This window comes from Salvelinus alpinus, chromosome 29 (assembly GCF_045679555.1).
Source record: "Salvelinus alpinus chromosome 29, SLU_Salpinus.1, whole genome shotgun sequence".
In the NCBI taxonomy this organism is placed as follows: domain Eukaryota; kingdom Metazoa; phylum Chordata; class Actinopteri; order Salmoniformes; family Salmonidae; genus Salvelinus; species Salvelinus alpinus.
This window is the reverse complement of record NC_092114.1, coordinates 39,080,326-39,098,097: the sequence shown is the minus strand read 5'-3', so window position 1 is coordinate 39,098,097 and position 17,772 is coordinate 39,080,326. Positions and strand designations below refer to the sequence as shown.

General features: G+C 40.4%; 2 protein-coding genes across 2 annotated transcripts in view; both read left to right on the top strand.

Annotated features, from left to right (window-relative positions):
* The window catches only part of LOC139558983 (BOLA class I histocompatibility antigen, alpha chain BL3-7-like), a 220,857-nt gene that overhangs the window by 82,899 nt on the left and 120,186 nt on the right, over positions 1–17,772 (top strand). The window lies entirely within an intron of this gene.
* The window catches only part of LOC139558986 (class I histocompatibility antigen, F10 alpha chain-like), a 28,741-nt gene continuing 22,431 nt past the window's right edge, over positions 11,463–17,772 (top strand). Inside the window, exon 1 of the mRNA XM_071374561.1 lies at positions 11,463–11,628. Within this exon, the coding sequence (XP_071230662.1) occupies positions 11,571–11,628 (58 nt within the window). The 5' untranslated portion in view covers positions 11,463–11,570. The remainder of the gene's footprint in view (positions 11,629–17,772) is intronic.

Sequence of the window (17,772 nt, the reverse complement as noted above, 5' to 3'; positions counted from 1 at the left end):
GTAATAATCTGTCATTCTGCCCCTGAACAAGGCAGTTAACCCACTGTTCCTAGGCCGTCATTGTAAATAAGAATTGTTCTTAACTGACTTGCCTAGTTAAATAAAGGTAAAAAATATAAATAAATACAAATAAAATAAAATAAAAAATAACTGGTGTGTTTCCATGTCACCTACAGTACAACATCATACCCAACAGTCACTCATTATTCCATGTGTCACGTTCCTGACCTATTTTTATGTTATTTTGATTATGTTTAGTTGGTCAGGGCGTGAGTTGGGGTGGGCATTGTATGTTGTGTGTGTTTTGGTTAGTCTATGGGTGTTGTATGTGTATGGGATAGAGTATTGTTAGGTTGTCTAGTCATGTCTATGGCTGCCTAGATTGGGTCTCAATCAGAGACAGCTGTCATTCATTTGTCTCTGATTGGGAGCCATATTTAAGGTAGCCATAGGCAGTAGGCTTTTGTGGGTAGTTGTCTTGTTTAACGTTTGTTGCTTGTCTGGGCACTTGCGTTATTTAGCTTCAAGATCATTTGTTGTTTTGTTTGTTTGTAATAGTGTTTTCGTTTCATGTTCATCTTCGTTCGTTTAATTAAAAGAAGATTGCTTATTTTCCTCATGCTGCGTTTTGGTCCGTCTCTCCTCCACACGATCGTGACACCATGATGTGTTATTTTTTATGTGTGAAATATCAAACTAAATACAAAGCAAAGATTTTAACTCTAAATACTTTTATAGATTATTATTATTTTTTACTTCTAATGGCATTGAGATATGGCTTAATATGTTTTGTATATCCAGTCAACAGATAAATCAGCTGCCTTTTCAATAGAGAATATCTTGTTTTTATTCTTCCTGAGTTGGAATGTCACATCATTTCCTGACTGTTTGCAGAATGCAGAGAAACAAGGTAGCCAGAAGGATTCCATGACCTGAGACTTTAATCTGATAAACAAGGCAAGCTAGGTCTCTGCTCTGGCCATCTTACTTCCTGGTGTGTGTCCAATCAAATGCCAGTTCTCTGTTGACAATAAAGATAGACTATGCCAGAGGGAGTTGGTAGAAGTTGATACAGGGTCAGATATTTCTTTCACCATGCACAGTTAAGGTCAGGATTGTGGGAGGGGAATCTGATCCTAGATCTGTACCTAAGGGAAACTTTACCCCGGAGCGACAGAGACACACAAAAGTCAAGTGACTCATCATGTTAGAAGTCTTGTATGCACCATTGTGTCACTCCTTAAAGATGACATTTGATAGCTAAACATGAACAAGTTATGGCCCTGTTTGTTTGCCATGATGGAGAGAATAGTGAAAGAAAGTATACAGTTGTGTTGTTCAACCCAGCGGTACCACACACACACACACACACACACACACACACACACACACACACACACACACACACACACACACACACACACACACACACACACACACACACACACACACACACACACACACACACACACACTTACATAAATGAATAAAGTAGTTTATATCTAGTGTTACATGGCCGTTGCCCAGGTAATACATGTTTACTGTAGATAGACCTCTCTCTCTCTTTCTCAGGTGTTCACACAATCCAGAACTTGTACGGCTGTGAGTGGAATGATGAGACTGAACTCAAAGATTATTTCCATCACTATGGATACGATGGTGAGGATTTCATTTCATTGGACATGAAGACCGTAAGATGGATAACCTCCGTACAGCAGGCAGATACCATCAAACAGAAGTGGGACAACAACAGCAAGGATCTGAAATATCTCAAATAGTACTTCACTAAGGAGTGTATTGACACTTTGAAGAAGTATTTGAACTTCGCCAGCAGCATATTGAAGCGGATAGGTACAGAGACACTGTCTGAGACACATGGCGTCCTATTCAATCAGCTCAGCTCAGCTCAGCAGAAGAGTAATGTTATTTGGGATGCTGTTCTGTTTAGAAACATGATCTTAGTGTAACAGAGCAGCAACAGAACAGAGATGAAGAACAGAACACTGTGTGTAACAGAGCAGAAACAGAACAGGGATGAAGAACAGAACACTCTGTGTGAAAAGCTGACAGGTGATCAAACCCTAAACACTGAAATTGAACCCTCAACATCAGCATGTATGTTCAGCATGTTTATCTCTGTTTCAGGCTTTGTTCAGGCCAACAGTAAGTGGTTGAAAGTCACTGAGCTCTTCAGTAAGGCCATTCTACTGCCAATGTTTTTTTTATGGAGATTGCATGGCTGTGTGCTTGATTTATACACCTATCAGCAACAGGTGTGGCTAAAATAGCCAAATCCACTCATTTGAAGGGGTGTCCACATACTTCTGTATATGTGGTGTATCTCAAGGTAGGATTTGGCTCAAGTCAGCCTCCCGGGTGGCGCAGTGGTCTAAGGCACTGCATCGCAGTGCTAGCTGTGCCACCAGAGACTCTGGGTTTGAGCCCAGGCTGTGTCGCAGCCGGTCGCGACCGGGAGGCACATGGGGCGGCGACAAGCGTCGTCCAGGTTAGGGAGGGTTTGGCCGGCAGGGATATCCTTGTCTCATCGCGCACTAGCGACTCCTGTGGCAGGCCGGGTGCAGTGCACGCTGACCAGGTCGCCAGGTGTACGGTGTTTCCTCCGACACATTGGTGCGGCTGGCTTCCGGGTTGGATGTGCATTGTGTCAAGAGGCAGTGCGGCTTGGTTGGGTGGTGGATGGCTCTCGACCTTCGCATCTCCCGAGTCCGTACAGGAGTTGCAGCGATGAGATAAGACTGTAACTACTACCAATTGGATACCATGAAATTGGGGAGAAAAAAGGGGGTAGCATTTTAAAAATATATATATTTAAAAAAAGGATTGGTTTCAAGTCTTTTCAGTGGAATATGCTGTATTAGCTTCAGTCATCTTATTCACTGACGTCTGTCTGTCTGTCTGTCTGTCTGTCTGTCTGTCTGTCTGTCTGTCTGTCTGTCTGTCTGTCTTTACAGCAGAGAAGCAGAGACAAGAAAAGAAAGACAAAAAACTCTTCTAGAAGTTTGAGTCAAAGTAATGTGCACCCAGCCACAAAGACACATTTCTCTAAAACAGCAATATCTGGTGATAACTTCTTGGGTAACACTTAACTTGACACCCAGTGTCATAACACGTTATAACTATGTCATAATATGTCATAACAGCTGACTTAACTTGTCATAACCTGTCATAATATGGTCATAACACTGTCATGACCCATAAATTTACACCTGTTGTGACATATATTGCATTATTTTATTGCTGTTTATGACACCTATAATAATTATTTTCATTACCAAGATGTTTCCTTTTGTTTGAAAGTTTGTCTCTTAAATCCTTTGTTTTTGATGTAATGAATTCTTTCAGTCATGTTTTTTTGATAATATTTTAAATAACTTGTAGAAAATACACTTTATGACACTGTCATGAAGCATTATGAACATCATAATCATATAAGCCAAATATGCCTATCACAAATATGCCCTTATTTCAGTCACCAGTCAAAAATAGTGTGCCTTGTCCTGCTTCTGAAATCTGCTCCTGAATTCATCCCATTCATCAGCAACAGAGCATAGAGGTAGGTGCATGTCTGACATCAATTTGTGCACAATTACAATGATCATTTAATATGGTCAATTTAAAATATATACATCAGAAACATACTGTTGACACACAGGCTACGATGTAGTGAAATGTTTAGCATTGTGTGGTAGGTTGTGCGGGTTTTTACAGTCTTATGTAGGTGTCACAACCAGCCATAAAATAACGCAATACATATCAACACAGGCCTAAAACAATGTGTCATGACAGTGTTATGACCATATTATAACAGGTTATGACATACTATGACATGGTCATGACCCTGTCATAATGTGTTATGACGCTGGGTGTCAAGGAAATTGTTACCACTTCTTGTAACTAATAACTGCACAACTAAAATCCACAATGACAAAAATCTTTTTTTTTTCTTTAAAAAAAAATAATAACTGGGTCTGATATTGGGGTTATAGGTTTTAAAATAGTTTGAAAATCAAAAACAGATGGGTTTTTACTGAAAATTAGTTATTTCAACTTTTGCTAACCTGTAACACTGAAGTTGTTAGATGTTACAAACTAAGGGCTAAAGCTATGCTATGCCATGCTGTCAACATCCTGGAGTAAGGAGAATCACTATTGTCTTAATAATTAGACAATAACAAAAACTTCTGAGCTTTTGGATTATCGTTCTGCTACACAGGTAAACTTGGAAGTGTTAACATCAATGATAAAACTAGTGATAAAACTATAATGATGCAACCTTTTTAGACCCCATGTATCCCGGGGGTTTTGTGATCCGTACTCCATGGTGTCCATTAATACTCTACTATATCATTCAATAGCAGTTTTATTCTTAACAATGGTGTACAAATTATTTTCTCAGATCTTTACAGTTTTATAACAGACATATTGGAGGTAGCCTGAGTGTCAGTATGTTTGTCTCTCTGATTTCAGAGGGGTTGAGTTAAATGCGGAAGACGCATTTCAGTTGAATGCATTCAGTTGTACAACTGACTAGATATCCCCTTTCCCTTCCCTTTTCACTTTCTGCTATCATGCCAAGGAGTTGGAAAGAGAGCAGAAACCAACTGGCACTCAGGCTATGTTGGAGGAGGTTAGTTATATTTTTTGTGTGATTAAATGTTTTATTTGACAGTTGATTTTCAGAAACAAATGCTTGCTAACTTACTAAATGTGTCTTTGTGCTTCATATTGAGCTTTGGGGAGCTTCAATCAGGAGCCAAACAGAGAACTTGCACCCTGGTCACATGCTTTAGTGCTGAAGAGACTTACAGTAATTCACTAGTGTTTAATACTATGAATGGGCAGATGTTTCATACTTGAAATCACACCTCATCATCCTTCAGGTACCATCCCCTTCAATCTTTGGTACATAGGCTATACTGTAGTACTCTCTGTGCTCCTCTCATCTATACTACATGACCTTTGACACCTCAGGCCAGTCACCAGCAGGGCTGTTCAGCCACAGTTACTGTAATCACTAATAAGATGTGTATGGAAAAAAACACAACTACAACCCTCATTATAGTTCACCCATGGGAACAAACATGGCAGACCAGCCAGACCTACAGATGTAGGATCTTCATTTGATCACCCTGTTGCAGGAGAACTTTCCTGAAATGCAGGAAATGTTAAACGTGTAGTGTATTTGAGGTTTAAAAAGGCTTCTGAAGATTGTAATTTCCACTTTGACATTTCAGACGTGATTCCCATGAATTATAATCCACATAATAATTCCCATTTCCTGTTGCAGCAGGATTATTTTCCTGCTGTAGCAAACTGTCTCAAACAAGATCCTACATCTGTATGTCAAAGACAGGATTTGAATGACCGGTTGCCTACTGGAGGAAGACTAGTGAACTGGTGAAGGCTGTTAGAATTTGTGAGGCCTACGTATAACATATTTGTTACTGCTATAATATAAATATAAACAAGCTATAAAGTGATTTATTCATCAGTGTCACCATTAAAACATGTCAATAATCAATGGCATTTACTTTTACTTTCTATTTCAATTTATTTTGCTCATTTCACTCTGGTGCCTGATGCCATTGTACTTCTTTCATCTCCTATTGGATTATAATTCCTCCACTGGTGTTGTTTCATGTCACCTACAACATCATACCCAGCAGTCACTCCTTCTTCCATTATGTTTTATTTTTGATGTTTTTATTGGCAAAAAAAACGTTTTACTTCTAATGCCATTCATATATGGCTTAACATGTTTTGTGTATAAAGTCAACAGATTAAATCAACTGCATTTTCAATAGATTGTACTTCCTGAGTCGGAATGTCGCAGAATGCAGATAAAAAGGTAACAAGATGGATTCCATGACCCGATACATTTATCTGATAAACAAGCTATGGCCTCTGCTCTGCCTGTCTTACTTCCTGGTGTATGTGCCAAATCAAATGGCAGTTCTCTGTTGATAATAAAGGCGACTATGACAGAGGGAGTTGGTAAAAGTTGCCTTAACCACTGATACAGGGTCGGATGTGTTTTACCCATCAAATGGTTTATATATTAGGACGGGGTTAGAGTAATCTGATCTAAGATCTGTGGTGAGAGGCAACTTCTTCTTTCAGCATGGCAGGCAGAGACATCAGGTGATTTCTCTGAAACAGTGTTGAGTAGAGTTACAGTCTACCTGTAGATGGCACTGTGGCATTGTTCATCCTTCACTGTAGCCTTTGTGACTGATGGTTTGTCCCTTTCATGATTCTTATCAGGGACCTTCCATTCACAGACGTATTAGTTAACTGAACTTGATGTGGTTATCCCCTCCACACACATACCAGAACACACTGTGGGAGTGTTAAAGAATTCCAGAACATGGTTCCATCTGGGAGAGAATTGGAGTAATTATTGGTGAACAAAAACATTTGACCTAGTTAGTGATGTAGTTACTTTACATCGATGGTAAAAGAGTTTATCTATTATCTACTGCCACTGTATTTCATTTTGCATAAGTGTTTACATAGAGTGAGACAAAAACCCTGGTTGAATGGCAAGATTGTAATGTTCATGACAATAACAAACAGAACCTTTATCAATGTAATGCATCCCACTCAGCGGTATGGAGATGAAAAACCATGTTTACTAGAACTAGTTGATGGGTCAGTGTTTCAGCCATCTCATGATGGAGGATAGATAGACACAAGATGGCTGCATGCTGAACCTCTTACAGGAAAGAGCGTGATACTTAACTCAACACTGTTGGACTCCACCCCTCTCATGTGTGTGTGTGTGTGCACAGTACTTTGCATTGCATTTCCATGCTGTATTTGTTTATTGCCCTGTTTTCAATGTGATGCTATAAGATAATTGAATATTAAATGGAGGTAGATCCAACACAATGCACCTACTTCTATGGGTTACATCCAGTATGCCAAGTAAAGCTCTGACCTTAACCTGAGATACATGTAGCTCTATTGTGTCATCCTCCCAAACCACAGTAAGCCCTCTGAGAATAGGCCAATAACTAAACCTACAGCAGCAGTTTGCTGCAAGACCTTCCTGTATTTAGGTCTGCCACAACATGCTTGCAGTATCTAGACTGGCTTGTCTTAAAAGGATTTATTGTCACAGAGACACTGAGATTTGTCTTTTTCTGTCACGCCCTGGCCTTAGTATTCTTTGTTTTCTTAATTATTTTGGTTAGGTCAGGGTGTGACATGGGGAATGTATGTGGTTTTTGTAGTGTCTAGGGTGGTTGTAAGGTTTAGGGGGTTTATTAGAGAAGTTGGGTTTATGTTTAGTATAGTAGTCTAGCTGTGTCTATGGTTGAGTGTAGGTATCTAGGAAAGTCTATGGTTGCCTGAATTGGGTCTCAATTAGAGACAGCTGGTTATTGTTGTCTCTGATTGGGAGCCATATTTAAGGCAACCATAGGCTTTAGCTGTTTGTGGGGAATTGTCTATGTTGAACGTTTGTAGCCTGTGTGTGTGTGTGTGTGTGTGTGTGTGTGTGTGTGTGTGTGTGTGTGTGTGCACTACGTTTATAGCTTCACGGTCGTTTGTTGTTTTGTATAGTTTGTAATAGTGTTTCGTTTCATATTCATCTTCGTAGTAAAATAAAAGAAGATGGCTTATTTTCCACATGCTGCGTTTTGTTCCGTCTCTCCTCCACACGATCGTGACATTTTCCTTTATCCCAATACATCCGATATACTGTTTGCCAAAGAAGGACCTGTCAAATTTCAGAGGTGGGGAACTACATCATCTACATAAACCTGTCAAAGATTAAGCTGTCTTCCAATTTATAAGTCTCGTCATAAATAATACAGGGTCATTCTAAACAGGGTTAGGATGTCCATTTAGGTGGCCTCTTACTGTACGTTTCTGCATTGACTCCATTGACTGTCATCCAAGATTGTTGTCTGTTTCAGAATACAGTTTTCAATTAGTTAACTTCTCTGACACTCAGGATTGAGTATTGCTTCTCAATCTCATGTGTGTATGTTTGTCTATGTCCTCATTTGCCCCTACAACAAATAGATGGCATGTTTTCATGACACATTGATACTGAAACCAGTGTTAGGAGTGTTGCTGTTTGGGATGCTGCCTGTTCACATACAATATCTCAGTGTAACAGAGAGATACAGCAGTAACAGAACAGAGATGAAGAAGAGCCTCCAACTGGCAAGTGTCTTGACTCACATTTTCAACCTCTCCCTGACCGGGTCTGTAATACCTACATGTTTCAAGCAGACCACCATAGTCCCTGTGCCCAAGAATGCGAAGGTAACCTGCCTAAATGACTACCGCCCTGTAGCATTCATGTCGGTAGCCATGAAGTGCTTTAAAATGCTGGTCATGGCTCACATTAACACCATCATCCCGGAAACCCTCCTCCAATTCGCATAGTGCCCCAACAGATCCACAGATGATGCAATCTCAATCGCACTCCACACTGCCCTTTCCCACCTGGACAAAAGGAACACCTATGTAAGAATGCTGTTCATTGATTACAGCTCAGCACTAATCTAAGGACCCTGGGACTGAACTGGATCCTGGACTTCCTGAAGGGCCACCCTCAGGTGGTAAGGTAGGCAACAACACATCTGCCACACTGATCCTCAACACCGGGGCCTGCCAGGGGTGTGTGCTTAGTCCCCTCCTGTACTCCCTGTTCACCCATGACTGCGTGGCCAAGCACGACTCCAACACCATTAATAAGTTTGCTGACGACACAACAGTGCTAGGCTTATCATCGACAACGATGAGACGGCCTAAAGGGAGGAGGTCAGAGATCTGGCAGTGTGGTGCCAGGACAACAACCTCTCCCTCAATGTGAGCAAGACAAAGGAGATGATCGTGGACTACAGGAAAAGGAGAGCCGAACAGGCCCCCATTAACATCGACGGGGCTGAAGTGGAGCGGGTCGAGAGTTTCAAGTTCCTTGGTGTCCACATCGCCAACAAACTATCATGGTCCTAACACACCAAGACAGTTGTGAAGAGGGCACGATAAAACCTTTTCCCCCTCAGGAGATTGAAAAGATTTGGCATGGGTCCCCAGATCCTCAAAAAGTTCTACAGCTGCACCATCGAGAACATCCAGTCCACCTGGCCGTGCTGCTGCTCCAGTTTCAACTGTTCTGCCTGCGGCTGTTCTGACCCTGACCTGTTCACCGGATGTGCTACCTGTCCCAGACCTGCTGTTTTCAACTCTCTAGAGACAGCAGGAGCGGTAGAGATACTCTTAATGATCGGCTATGAAAAGCCAACTGACATTTACTCCTGAGGTGCTGACCTGTTTCACCCTTAACAACTACTGTGCTTATTATTATTTGACCCTGCTGGTCATTTATGAACATTTGAACATCTTGGTCATGTTCTGTTATAGTCTCCACCTGGTACAGCCAGAAGAGGACTAGCCACCACTCATAGCCTGGTTCCTCTCTAGGTTTCTTCCTAGGTTTTGGCCTTTCTAGGGAGTTTTTCCTTGCCACCGTGCTTCTACACCTGCATTGCTTGCTGTTTGGGGTTTTAGGCTGGGTTTCTGTACAGTACTTTGAGATATCAGCTGATGTAAGAAGGGCTATATAAATAAATGTGATTTGATCCTGACCGGTTGCATCATCGCCTGATATGGCAACTGCTCTGCATCCGACCAGAGGGTAGTGCGTACGGCCCAATACATCACTGGGGCCAAGCTTCCGCCCATCCAGGACCTATATACTAGGCGATGTCAGAGGAAGGCCCAAAAAATTGTCAAAGACTCCAGTCACCCAAGTCATAGACTGTTCTTTATGCTACTGCACGGCAAGCGATACCGGAGTGCCAAGTCTAGGTCCAAAAGGCTCCTTAACAGCTTCTACCCCCAAGCTATAAGACTGCTGAACAATTAAATGGCCACCCGGACTATTTACATTGTTTTTACACTGCTGCTACTCACTGTTTATTATCTATACATCACTTAATCCCCACCTACTTTTACAAATTACCTCAACTAACCTGTACCACCACACATTGACTCGGTACCGGTACCCCATGTATATAGCTTTGTATTGTTATGCAATTTATTATTATTATTATTTTTACCCCCTTTCCTCCCCAATTTTCGTGGTATCCAATTGCTAGTAATTACTATCTTGTCTCATCGCTACAACTCCCGTACGGGCTCCGGAGAGACGAAGGTCGAAAGCCATGCGTCCTCCGAAACACAACCCAACCAAGCCGCACTGCTTCTTAACACAGCGCTCCTCCAACCCGGAAGCCAGCCGCACCAATGTGTCAGAGGAAACACCGTGCACCTGGCTCCCTTGGTTAGCGCGCACTGCGCTGGTGCGCGATGAGACAAGGATATCCCTACCGGCCAAACCCTCCCTAACCCGGACGACGCTAGGCCAATTGTGCATCGCCCCACGGACCTCCCGGTCGCGGCCGGCTGCGACAGAGCCTGGGCGCGAACCCAGAGTCTCTGGTGGCGCAGCTAGCGCTGCGATGCAGTGCCCTAGACCACTGCGCCACCCAGGAGGCCTATTGTTTTACTTTTTATTTATTTTTTACTTTGTTTAGTAAATATTTTCTTAACTCTATTTCTTGTACGTAAGTATTTCAAGGTAAGGTCTACACCTGTTGTATTAGGCACGTGACAAATAACATATGATTTGATTTGGTGCTGATGACTGACTCTGACCATGAAAACTGATCTGCATCACTCTCTAGAGATTCCATTTCAAGGGGCATGTGAGTAATGTTAAAAGTTGACAGAAATCTTTGATGTCCTATATGTACTGGAATGTCAATGATTGCATGATTTCAGTAAAATGTAATTGAAAGTATACTGTGTAATCCAGGGGTGCGACTTTGGTTTTAGAAGTGGGAGGGATTTTCTTTATTTGAGTCGAATAAACACTCCAAACAGCCTACCCGACCTCTCGGAGGCATCCGCATGGTCCTAAAGCACACCGTTGCCTCGTTTTGTATCACATTCCAATTATAAAACTGGGGGGGACAAAAATGCACTTTCAGAATCCACAATGAAAGCTGTGCCCCTGGAGTAATCAAAAAAGTTTGCTATAAGATATTATTTTTTCATATATAGTAAATAAGAAAAAATTAAAGGTGTACGGTTTTCATTCACTGACCTTTAGTTTCTCACTACATTTGAACCCGAACGAGCTCTCTGACGACACATTATCGAAGACACATTATCTTGAGTTGCAATAAGCCATCAAAGTTAATAGTGAAAATATCTAGGCCCCCAACCCCAGGCACAATGAGAACACTGTTTCGGTCCTAATCGTTGACTGACTACACACAATTTACTTTCAGTTTCGTAAGTCAACTGCTTCTTAGTTCCACCCAGATTCTAATGATGCTTGAGCTGGCTAAATTCTCATTGGCTCAAAAACGATATACTCGTTTTAACTTGGTGCTAAATATGTTTCATCATCAGCCTTACGCTCAGGAGAGTGAGGTTGGTTGTGAGGTTGTTAGAGAGAACCTTCATATAAACCGTCATGGGAGAGAACACATAGGCCAACTTCAGAATTGACAAACGTCAACATGAAGGGTTTTGTCTTGCTGGTGCTGGGAATAGGACTTCTTCACACAGCATCTGCTGGTCAGTAGAAAGTTATTTGAGATTTTACAAAAATAGTTATGTAGGTCATTTATTTAAGGCCTATGCTTAAATGGATACTACGGGATTTTGGCAATGAAGTTCTATATCCAGTGGTATAAAGTACTTAAGTAAAAATACTTTAAAGAACTACTTAAGTCGTTTTTTTGTGGGTAGCTGTACTTTACTATTTATATTTACTTTTACTTCACTACATTCCTAAAGAAAATAATGTACTTTTTACTCCATACATTTTCCCTGACACCCAAAAGTACTATACATTTTGACAGGGAAATGGTCTGATTCACACTTTGAAATGGTTTATACTATTGATATTTAAGTACATTTTAGCAATTACATTTACTTTTAATACTTAAGTATATTTCAAACCAAATAATTTTAGACTTTTACTCAAATAGTATTTTACTGGGTGACTTTCACTTTTACTTGAGTCATTTTCTATTTAGGTATCTTTACTTTTACTCAAGCAGAACAATTTAGTACTTTTTCCACCACTGCTTATATCCTCGGAGCCAGATTAACTCGTGTATATCATTTTTATGTACGACTCTGCATGCAGTTTGAAGGAAGTTGCTGACTAGCGTCAGCGCAGCAACTGGAAGTCTATGGCAACAGATAGTCATTGCGCTAACGCTAGTTACCATTGGCTCTAGCTTCATTCGTACTGGATGCAGATACATAAAAATGGTATCCATGAGTTCACCTGACTCTGGGGAAGTATATAAAAGATAATTGCAAAAATCTCAAAGTAATTATATGTGCCTATGTATTTACTTATTATTGTTACATTAAGCTAAATACTTTTAGACCTTGCAAGCTTTTTCTTCAAATCAATGACAGATTTCGATTTAAAAAAAAACTTTATTCTGATAATATAATTTCAGCAAACTTTTGCCAGTTATTAGACAATGAGGTTTATTATCACCGCAAAGTACACAGTGCTGAGGAGGTGGCAGCCCTGGCAGTGGGCACACACACTGGTTGAATCAACGTTGTTTCCACGTAATTTCAGTTAAATGATGTAATACGTGGAATAGACGTTGAATTGAAGTCTGTGCCCAGAGGGAGACAGTAGCATTTACATTGAAATAAACTGATATGAATCACAATGATGCACTGAGTTTTAGAAAGCTTGTTGAACAATGAATAGTCTACTACAGCCGAGGTTTATGTTCTTCATTCCTAGAAAACATGTTTATTAATGGATTTATACAATATGGACATCAGAAGAACAAAATTGTATCTTTAGGCGATTTGGAATATTCAAAATCACTGTTGGGTCTGCCACCAACATATTGTTTGTTTCACTACGGGCTTCTTTGTTGATAGTGTTGAATTTAGTTGTGCATAGCAATATGTTTTTGTAGTCCTGTACTAGAATTCACTGGAATGTACAAACCTGAATGTTTGCTGTCCTTTAGTTACGTGGTTCTCGCTGTCCTGTCTAGTAGTACCTCGATATGACAATTGCCAAACCTAACTGATCAGATGATAGTGGGTTGGTATAGAGAGAAACTGTTCACCCGAATGAAATCACGTCGTAATAGACGTATGAGGGGTGCGATCATGGCTTGGAAATGTGTACTGTAATTCCAATCTTTTTAAGTTACAGTATGTTCAGTTTCAGTTCCAATCGTTTTGTGATGGTGAAGATGTAGGCTATTATGAAAGTACATACATTTGGCTTACAAGAAAAAAGGTTTGCCATGTTATTTTGCAGTAACATCCTCAAGGTGGCAGTATAATACCAGAAACAAAGCTATTGTGAGGTCTCCTATAGAAGCATCCACTTGCCTATCAAATAAAATTGTATTTGTCACTTGCGCCGAATACAACAGGTGTAGACTTTACCATACCATGCTTACTTGTGAGCCCTTTCCCAACAATTCAGAGTTAGATAATATCATAAGTTAGATAAGAACATTGTAAATAATAACACAAGAGCAATAAAATACACAAGAATGAGGCTATATACAGGGACTATCAGTACCATATTAATGTACAGGATCAGTACGAGGTAGTTGAGGTAGATATGTATATATAGGCAGGGTAAAGTGACTAGTCATCAGGATGGATAATAATAAGAGTAAGAAAAAAATACTGAGTAGCAGCAGCAGTGGACCTGTGCAGAAATAGTTGTATTTTGTAGTTTTATATGACAATACAAACTTTTCAAATACTCAAGGTAGTCAAATATAGTTTATATAGAGTTTAAACTAAAAGGCAACTATTTGCATTGATATTCAAATACAGGTCTCAGAAAACCAAATAATATTTGAAAGTATTTTGAATATATGCAAGTTATTTGAAAACAAAAATGATTTGATAGCTGCCAAATATTTGATGAAGAACCAAAACTTACAACAATTAGTTGAATTAGTGTAAATATATAATCAATAGCACTTGGTTTGGAGGGCTCTCAGATATGAATCGTTATATAGCCTTTAGCCTAGAATTAAATAAGAGGAACATGGAATTAACTCAACATTAGAGAAAAGCACTTTTGCAGCTTCCAAATGACTAACCAATATATTTTCATAATGAGTGTGACATAAGGTAATACAGTAACACTTGTCATGAAGTTCTTATACATATGTAGTAACTTTGATAGCAACATTAAAACTGTTCTTGTGCAGGTGTATTACAACTTTTGGATCAACATTTTGTTAGCATGTTGTTACATAAGACTTTGGAAATTACTTTAGAATTGCATAATAATTGAGTTATTACATAAGTGGAATAAGGAACCGTCACTATTCCTCTTGCGTACAGTAGTTACAAAAACGTTCAGCGTATTGCTGTGCAATTAAAATGCAACTACCAAAGTATTCTGTAACAACAGGCTAATAAAATGTTGATCCAAAAGTTATATTACACAGGTACAAGAACAGTTTAATGTTCAGTGTTACTGAGAATGCTAACAGTAACAAAATATGGCTATTAGGCTAAGTGTTGAAAGGATACTAAATATCACAAAACTGCCTTCTTGAATCAACTACAGTGAAGTTACGTGTAAAATTATGTCAATTTGTATTCTGAGTAAACTATCCCTTTAAATATGGTACAGTGTGTGTTTGAAACAACAAAACTTGTGCTCAGATGAACAATGAGGTTCAAAGTTGTTTTTGCTAAGCATCCAATTTGCTGTTTGCAATTGGCTTTGAATTACTCTTCCGTTTTTTCAGGGATCATAAAATGTATTGCAGCTTTCAAGCTTTTCAGTGGCATGTTGAAAGAGTCATACAGTAGTTGAGTGTTACAACTTATTTATACGTATCTGTACAAAATATCTTTGGTTAATTGGTTTGACTTGATTATGTACATTTGGGGCAATGAACAATCAGAGAATGGATATTTACAAAATGTTCTGATGTAAATGTATTGTGTAGATCAAATATGACTGTCAGATAGATTGGAATAGTATAGGAGATTGTGTGTGGTCTATTCATTTTCTTTCTATCTTCAACAGGCAGTTCCAGATACAGCCCTGTCATTAGTTGAAGAGATTCCCTAAAAACACTCCACTTTCAGAATTTACATAGCAGGTTAGGAGAATTAACGCAGAAAATGCTCTCCTAACCTGTTACGAAAAGTCACTTGTATCGAAGTGGCGTGTTTTTAGGGAGTCCTATTAGTTGAAGGTATTCATTTTTTTAAGTAGTTTCTTTCTCAGATCTGTATTCAATTAGTTTAAACAAGTAGTCACTTTCTGAGATCTGTTTCAAATAGTCATAAAAACTAATAATTTTGGGGGGGTCTGTATTCAAATTGTTCCCCCGGAAAAAGAGTTACTTCCCACAAAGCATAGTTAAAACTAGTTATCCCAGGTTTGGTGTGTGTGTGTGTGTGTGTGTGTGTGTGTGTGTGTGTGTGTGTGTGTGTGTGTGTGTGTGTAGCGTCAGTATGCTTGTATGTGTGTGTGTGTTATGTGTGTGTGCACGTATGTAGTGTATGTGGGTTTTTGTGAGTGTCAGTGTAAGTGAGTGTGTGTGTGTAGAGTCTTGTGAGTGTGTGCAATATAGGATCAATGCAGATAGTCTGGGAAACATGTTGAGATTACAGACTGGGACAAGGCGAAGTTGAAAATGTCTGTGAAAATCAATCAATCAATCAAATGTATTTATAAAGCCCTTTTTTACATAAGCAGATGTCACAACGTGCTTTTACAGAAACACAGCCTAAAACCCCAAACAGCAAGCAATGCTGATGTAGAATCACAGTGGCTAAGAAAAACTCCCATGAAAGGCAGGGACCTAGGAAGAAACCTAGAGAGGAACCAGGCTCTGAGGGGTGGCCAGTCTTCTTTTGGCTGTGCCGGGTGGAGATTATAAGAGTACATGGCCATTAAGGCCAGATTGTTCTTCAAGACGTTCAAACGTTCATAAATGACCAGCAGGGTAAAATAATAATCACAGTGGTTGTAGAGTGTGCAACAGGTCAGCACCTCAGGAGTAAATGTCAGTTGGCTTTTCATAGCTGAAGACACTGTCCAGCTGACCTGCGCATGCTCTGAGAATGTACTTTTGTATTCCATCTGGCCCAGCGGCTTTGCGAGTGTTAACCTGTTTAAAAGTCTTACATCGGCCTATAGCTATCAAGGCACAAGGCGAGACCTAGATGCAGACACAGGAGGCAGATGGTTAGAGTCTTTGATATTTATTAACAATCCAAAAGGGGTAAGCAAGAGAATGGTCGTGGACAGGCAAAAGGTCGAAATCAGTTAAGAGTTCAGGAGGTACAGAGTGGCAGGCAGGCTCGAGGTCAGGGCAGGCAGAATGGTCAGGCAGGTGGGAATGGAGTCCAGAAAACAGGCAAGGGTCAAAACCAGGAGGACTAGCAAAAGAGAAATAGAAAGCAGGAGCAGGGGAAAACACGCTGGTTGACTTGAAAACATGCAAGACGAACTGGCACAGAGAGACAGGAAACACAGGGATAAATACACTTGGGAAAAGCGGAAAATAAGCGACACCTGGAGGGGGTGGAGACAAACACATGAAACAGATCAGGGCGTGACAATAGCTTGTTCAGAGTAACAACACTGGGGTGCTACTGACATATTCAGAAAAGAGGCTAAACAGCCAATTCTGCCACCTTTGAGAAACAGAATTGACCATTTACCTTCCTCTCTGAATATGATGACAGCAACACCCCAGAGGACTATGAACAATGACAGGTTTTGCCCCTGGACTCTACAGTGTTATTCCTACAAATATCAAGAAAATGTAGATATGGTGTTTTGGGGATTTTTCTCTCCTTATTTAAATATAATTCACTAATAAACTGTCCAAAAAGTATATTTTGATGCCATTGTAACAGTATAACTTTAAACCGTCCCCTCGCCCCGACACGGGCGCGAACCAGGGACCCTCTGCACACATCGACAACTGACACCCACGAAGCGTCGTTACCCATCGCTCCACAAAAGCCGCGGCTCTTGCAGAGCAAGGGGAAACCCTACTTAAAGTCTCAGAGCAAGTGACGTAACTGATTGAAATGCTACTATGCTACTGTGAGGGGAACGGCACCTCCGTACCTTCAGGCTCTGATCAGGCCCTACACCCAAACAAGGGCACTGCGTTCATCCACCTCTGGCCTGCTCGCCTCCCTACCTCTGAGGAAGTACAGTTCCCGCTCAGCCCAGTCAAAACTGTTCGCTGCTCTGGCACCCCAATGGTGGAACAAACTCCCTCACGACGCCAGGTCAGCGGAGTCAATCACCACCTTCCGGAGACACCTGAAACCCCACCTCTTTAAGGAATACCTAGGATAGGATAAAGTAATCCTTCTAACCCCCCCCCCCCCTTAAAAGAGTTAGATGCACTATTGTAAAGTGGTTGTTCCACTGGATATCATAAGGTGAATGCACCAATTTGTAAGTCGCTCTGGATAAGAGCGTCTGCTAAATGACTTAAATGTAATGTAAATGTACTAGCGCGTACCCGCTAACTAGCTAGCCATTTCACATCCGTTACACCATATTACTTTTAGCTGAGTGTGAACTGAATCAAATAGTATAAACCACTTGGTAGTTCCTATCAGGATGAATACAGTACAAGGTCAAAAGTAAAGTTGCTAAAAAGTAGTGTATTTTTATCTATCAGTTACAGTGATAGTGCTCTTGGGCTT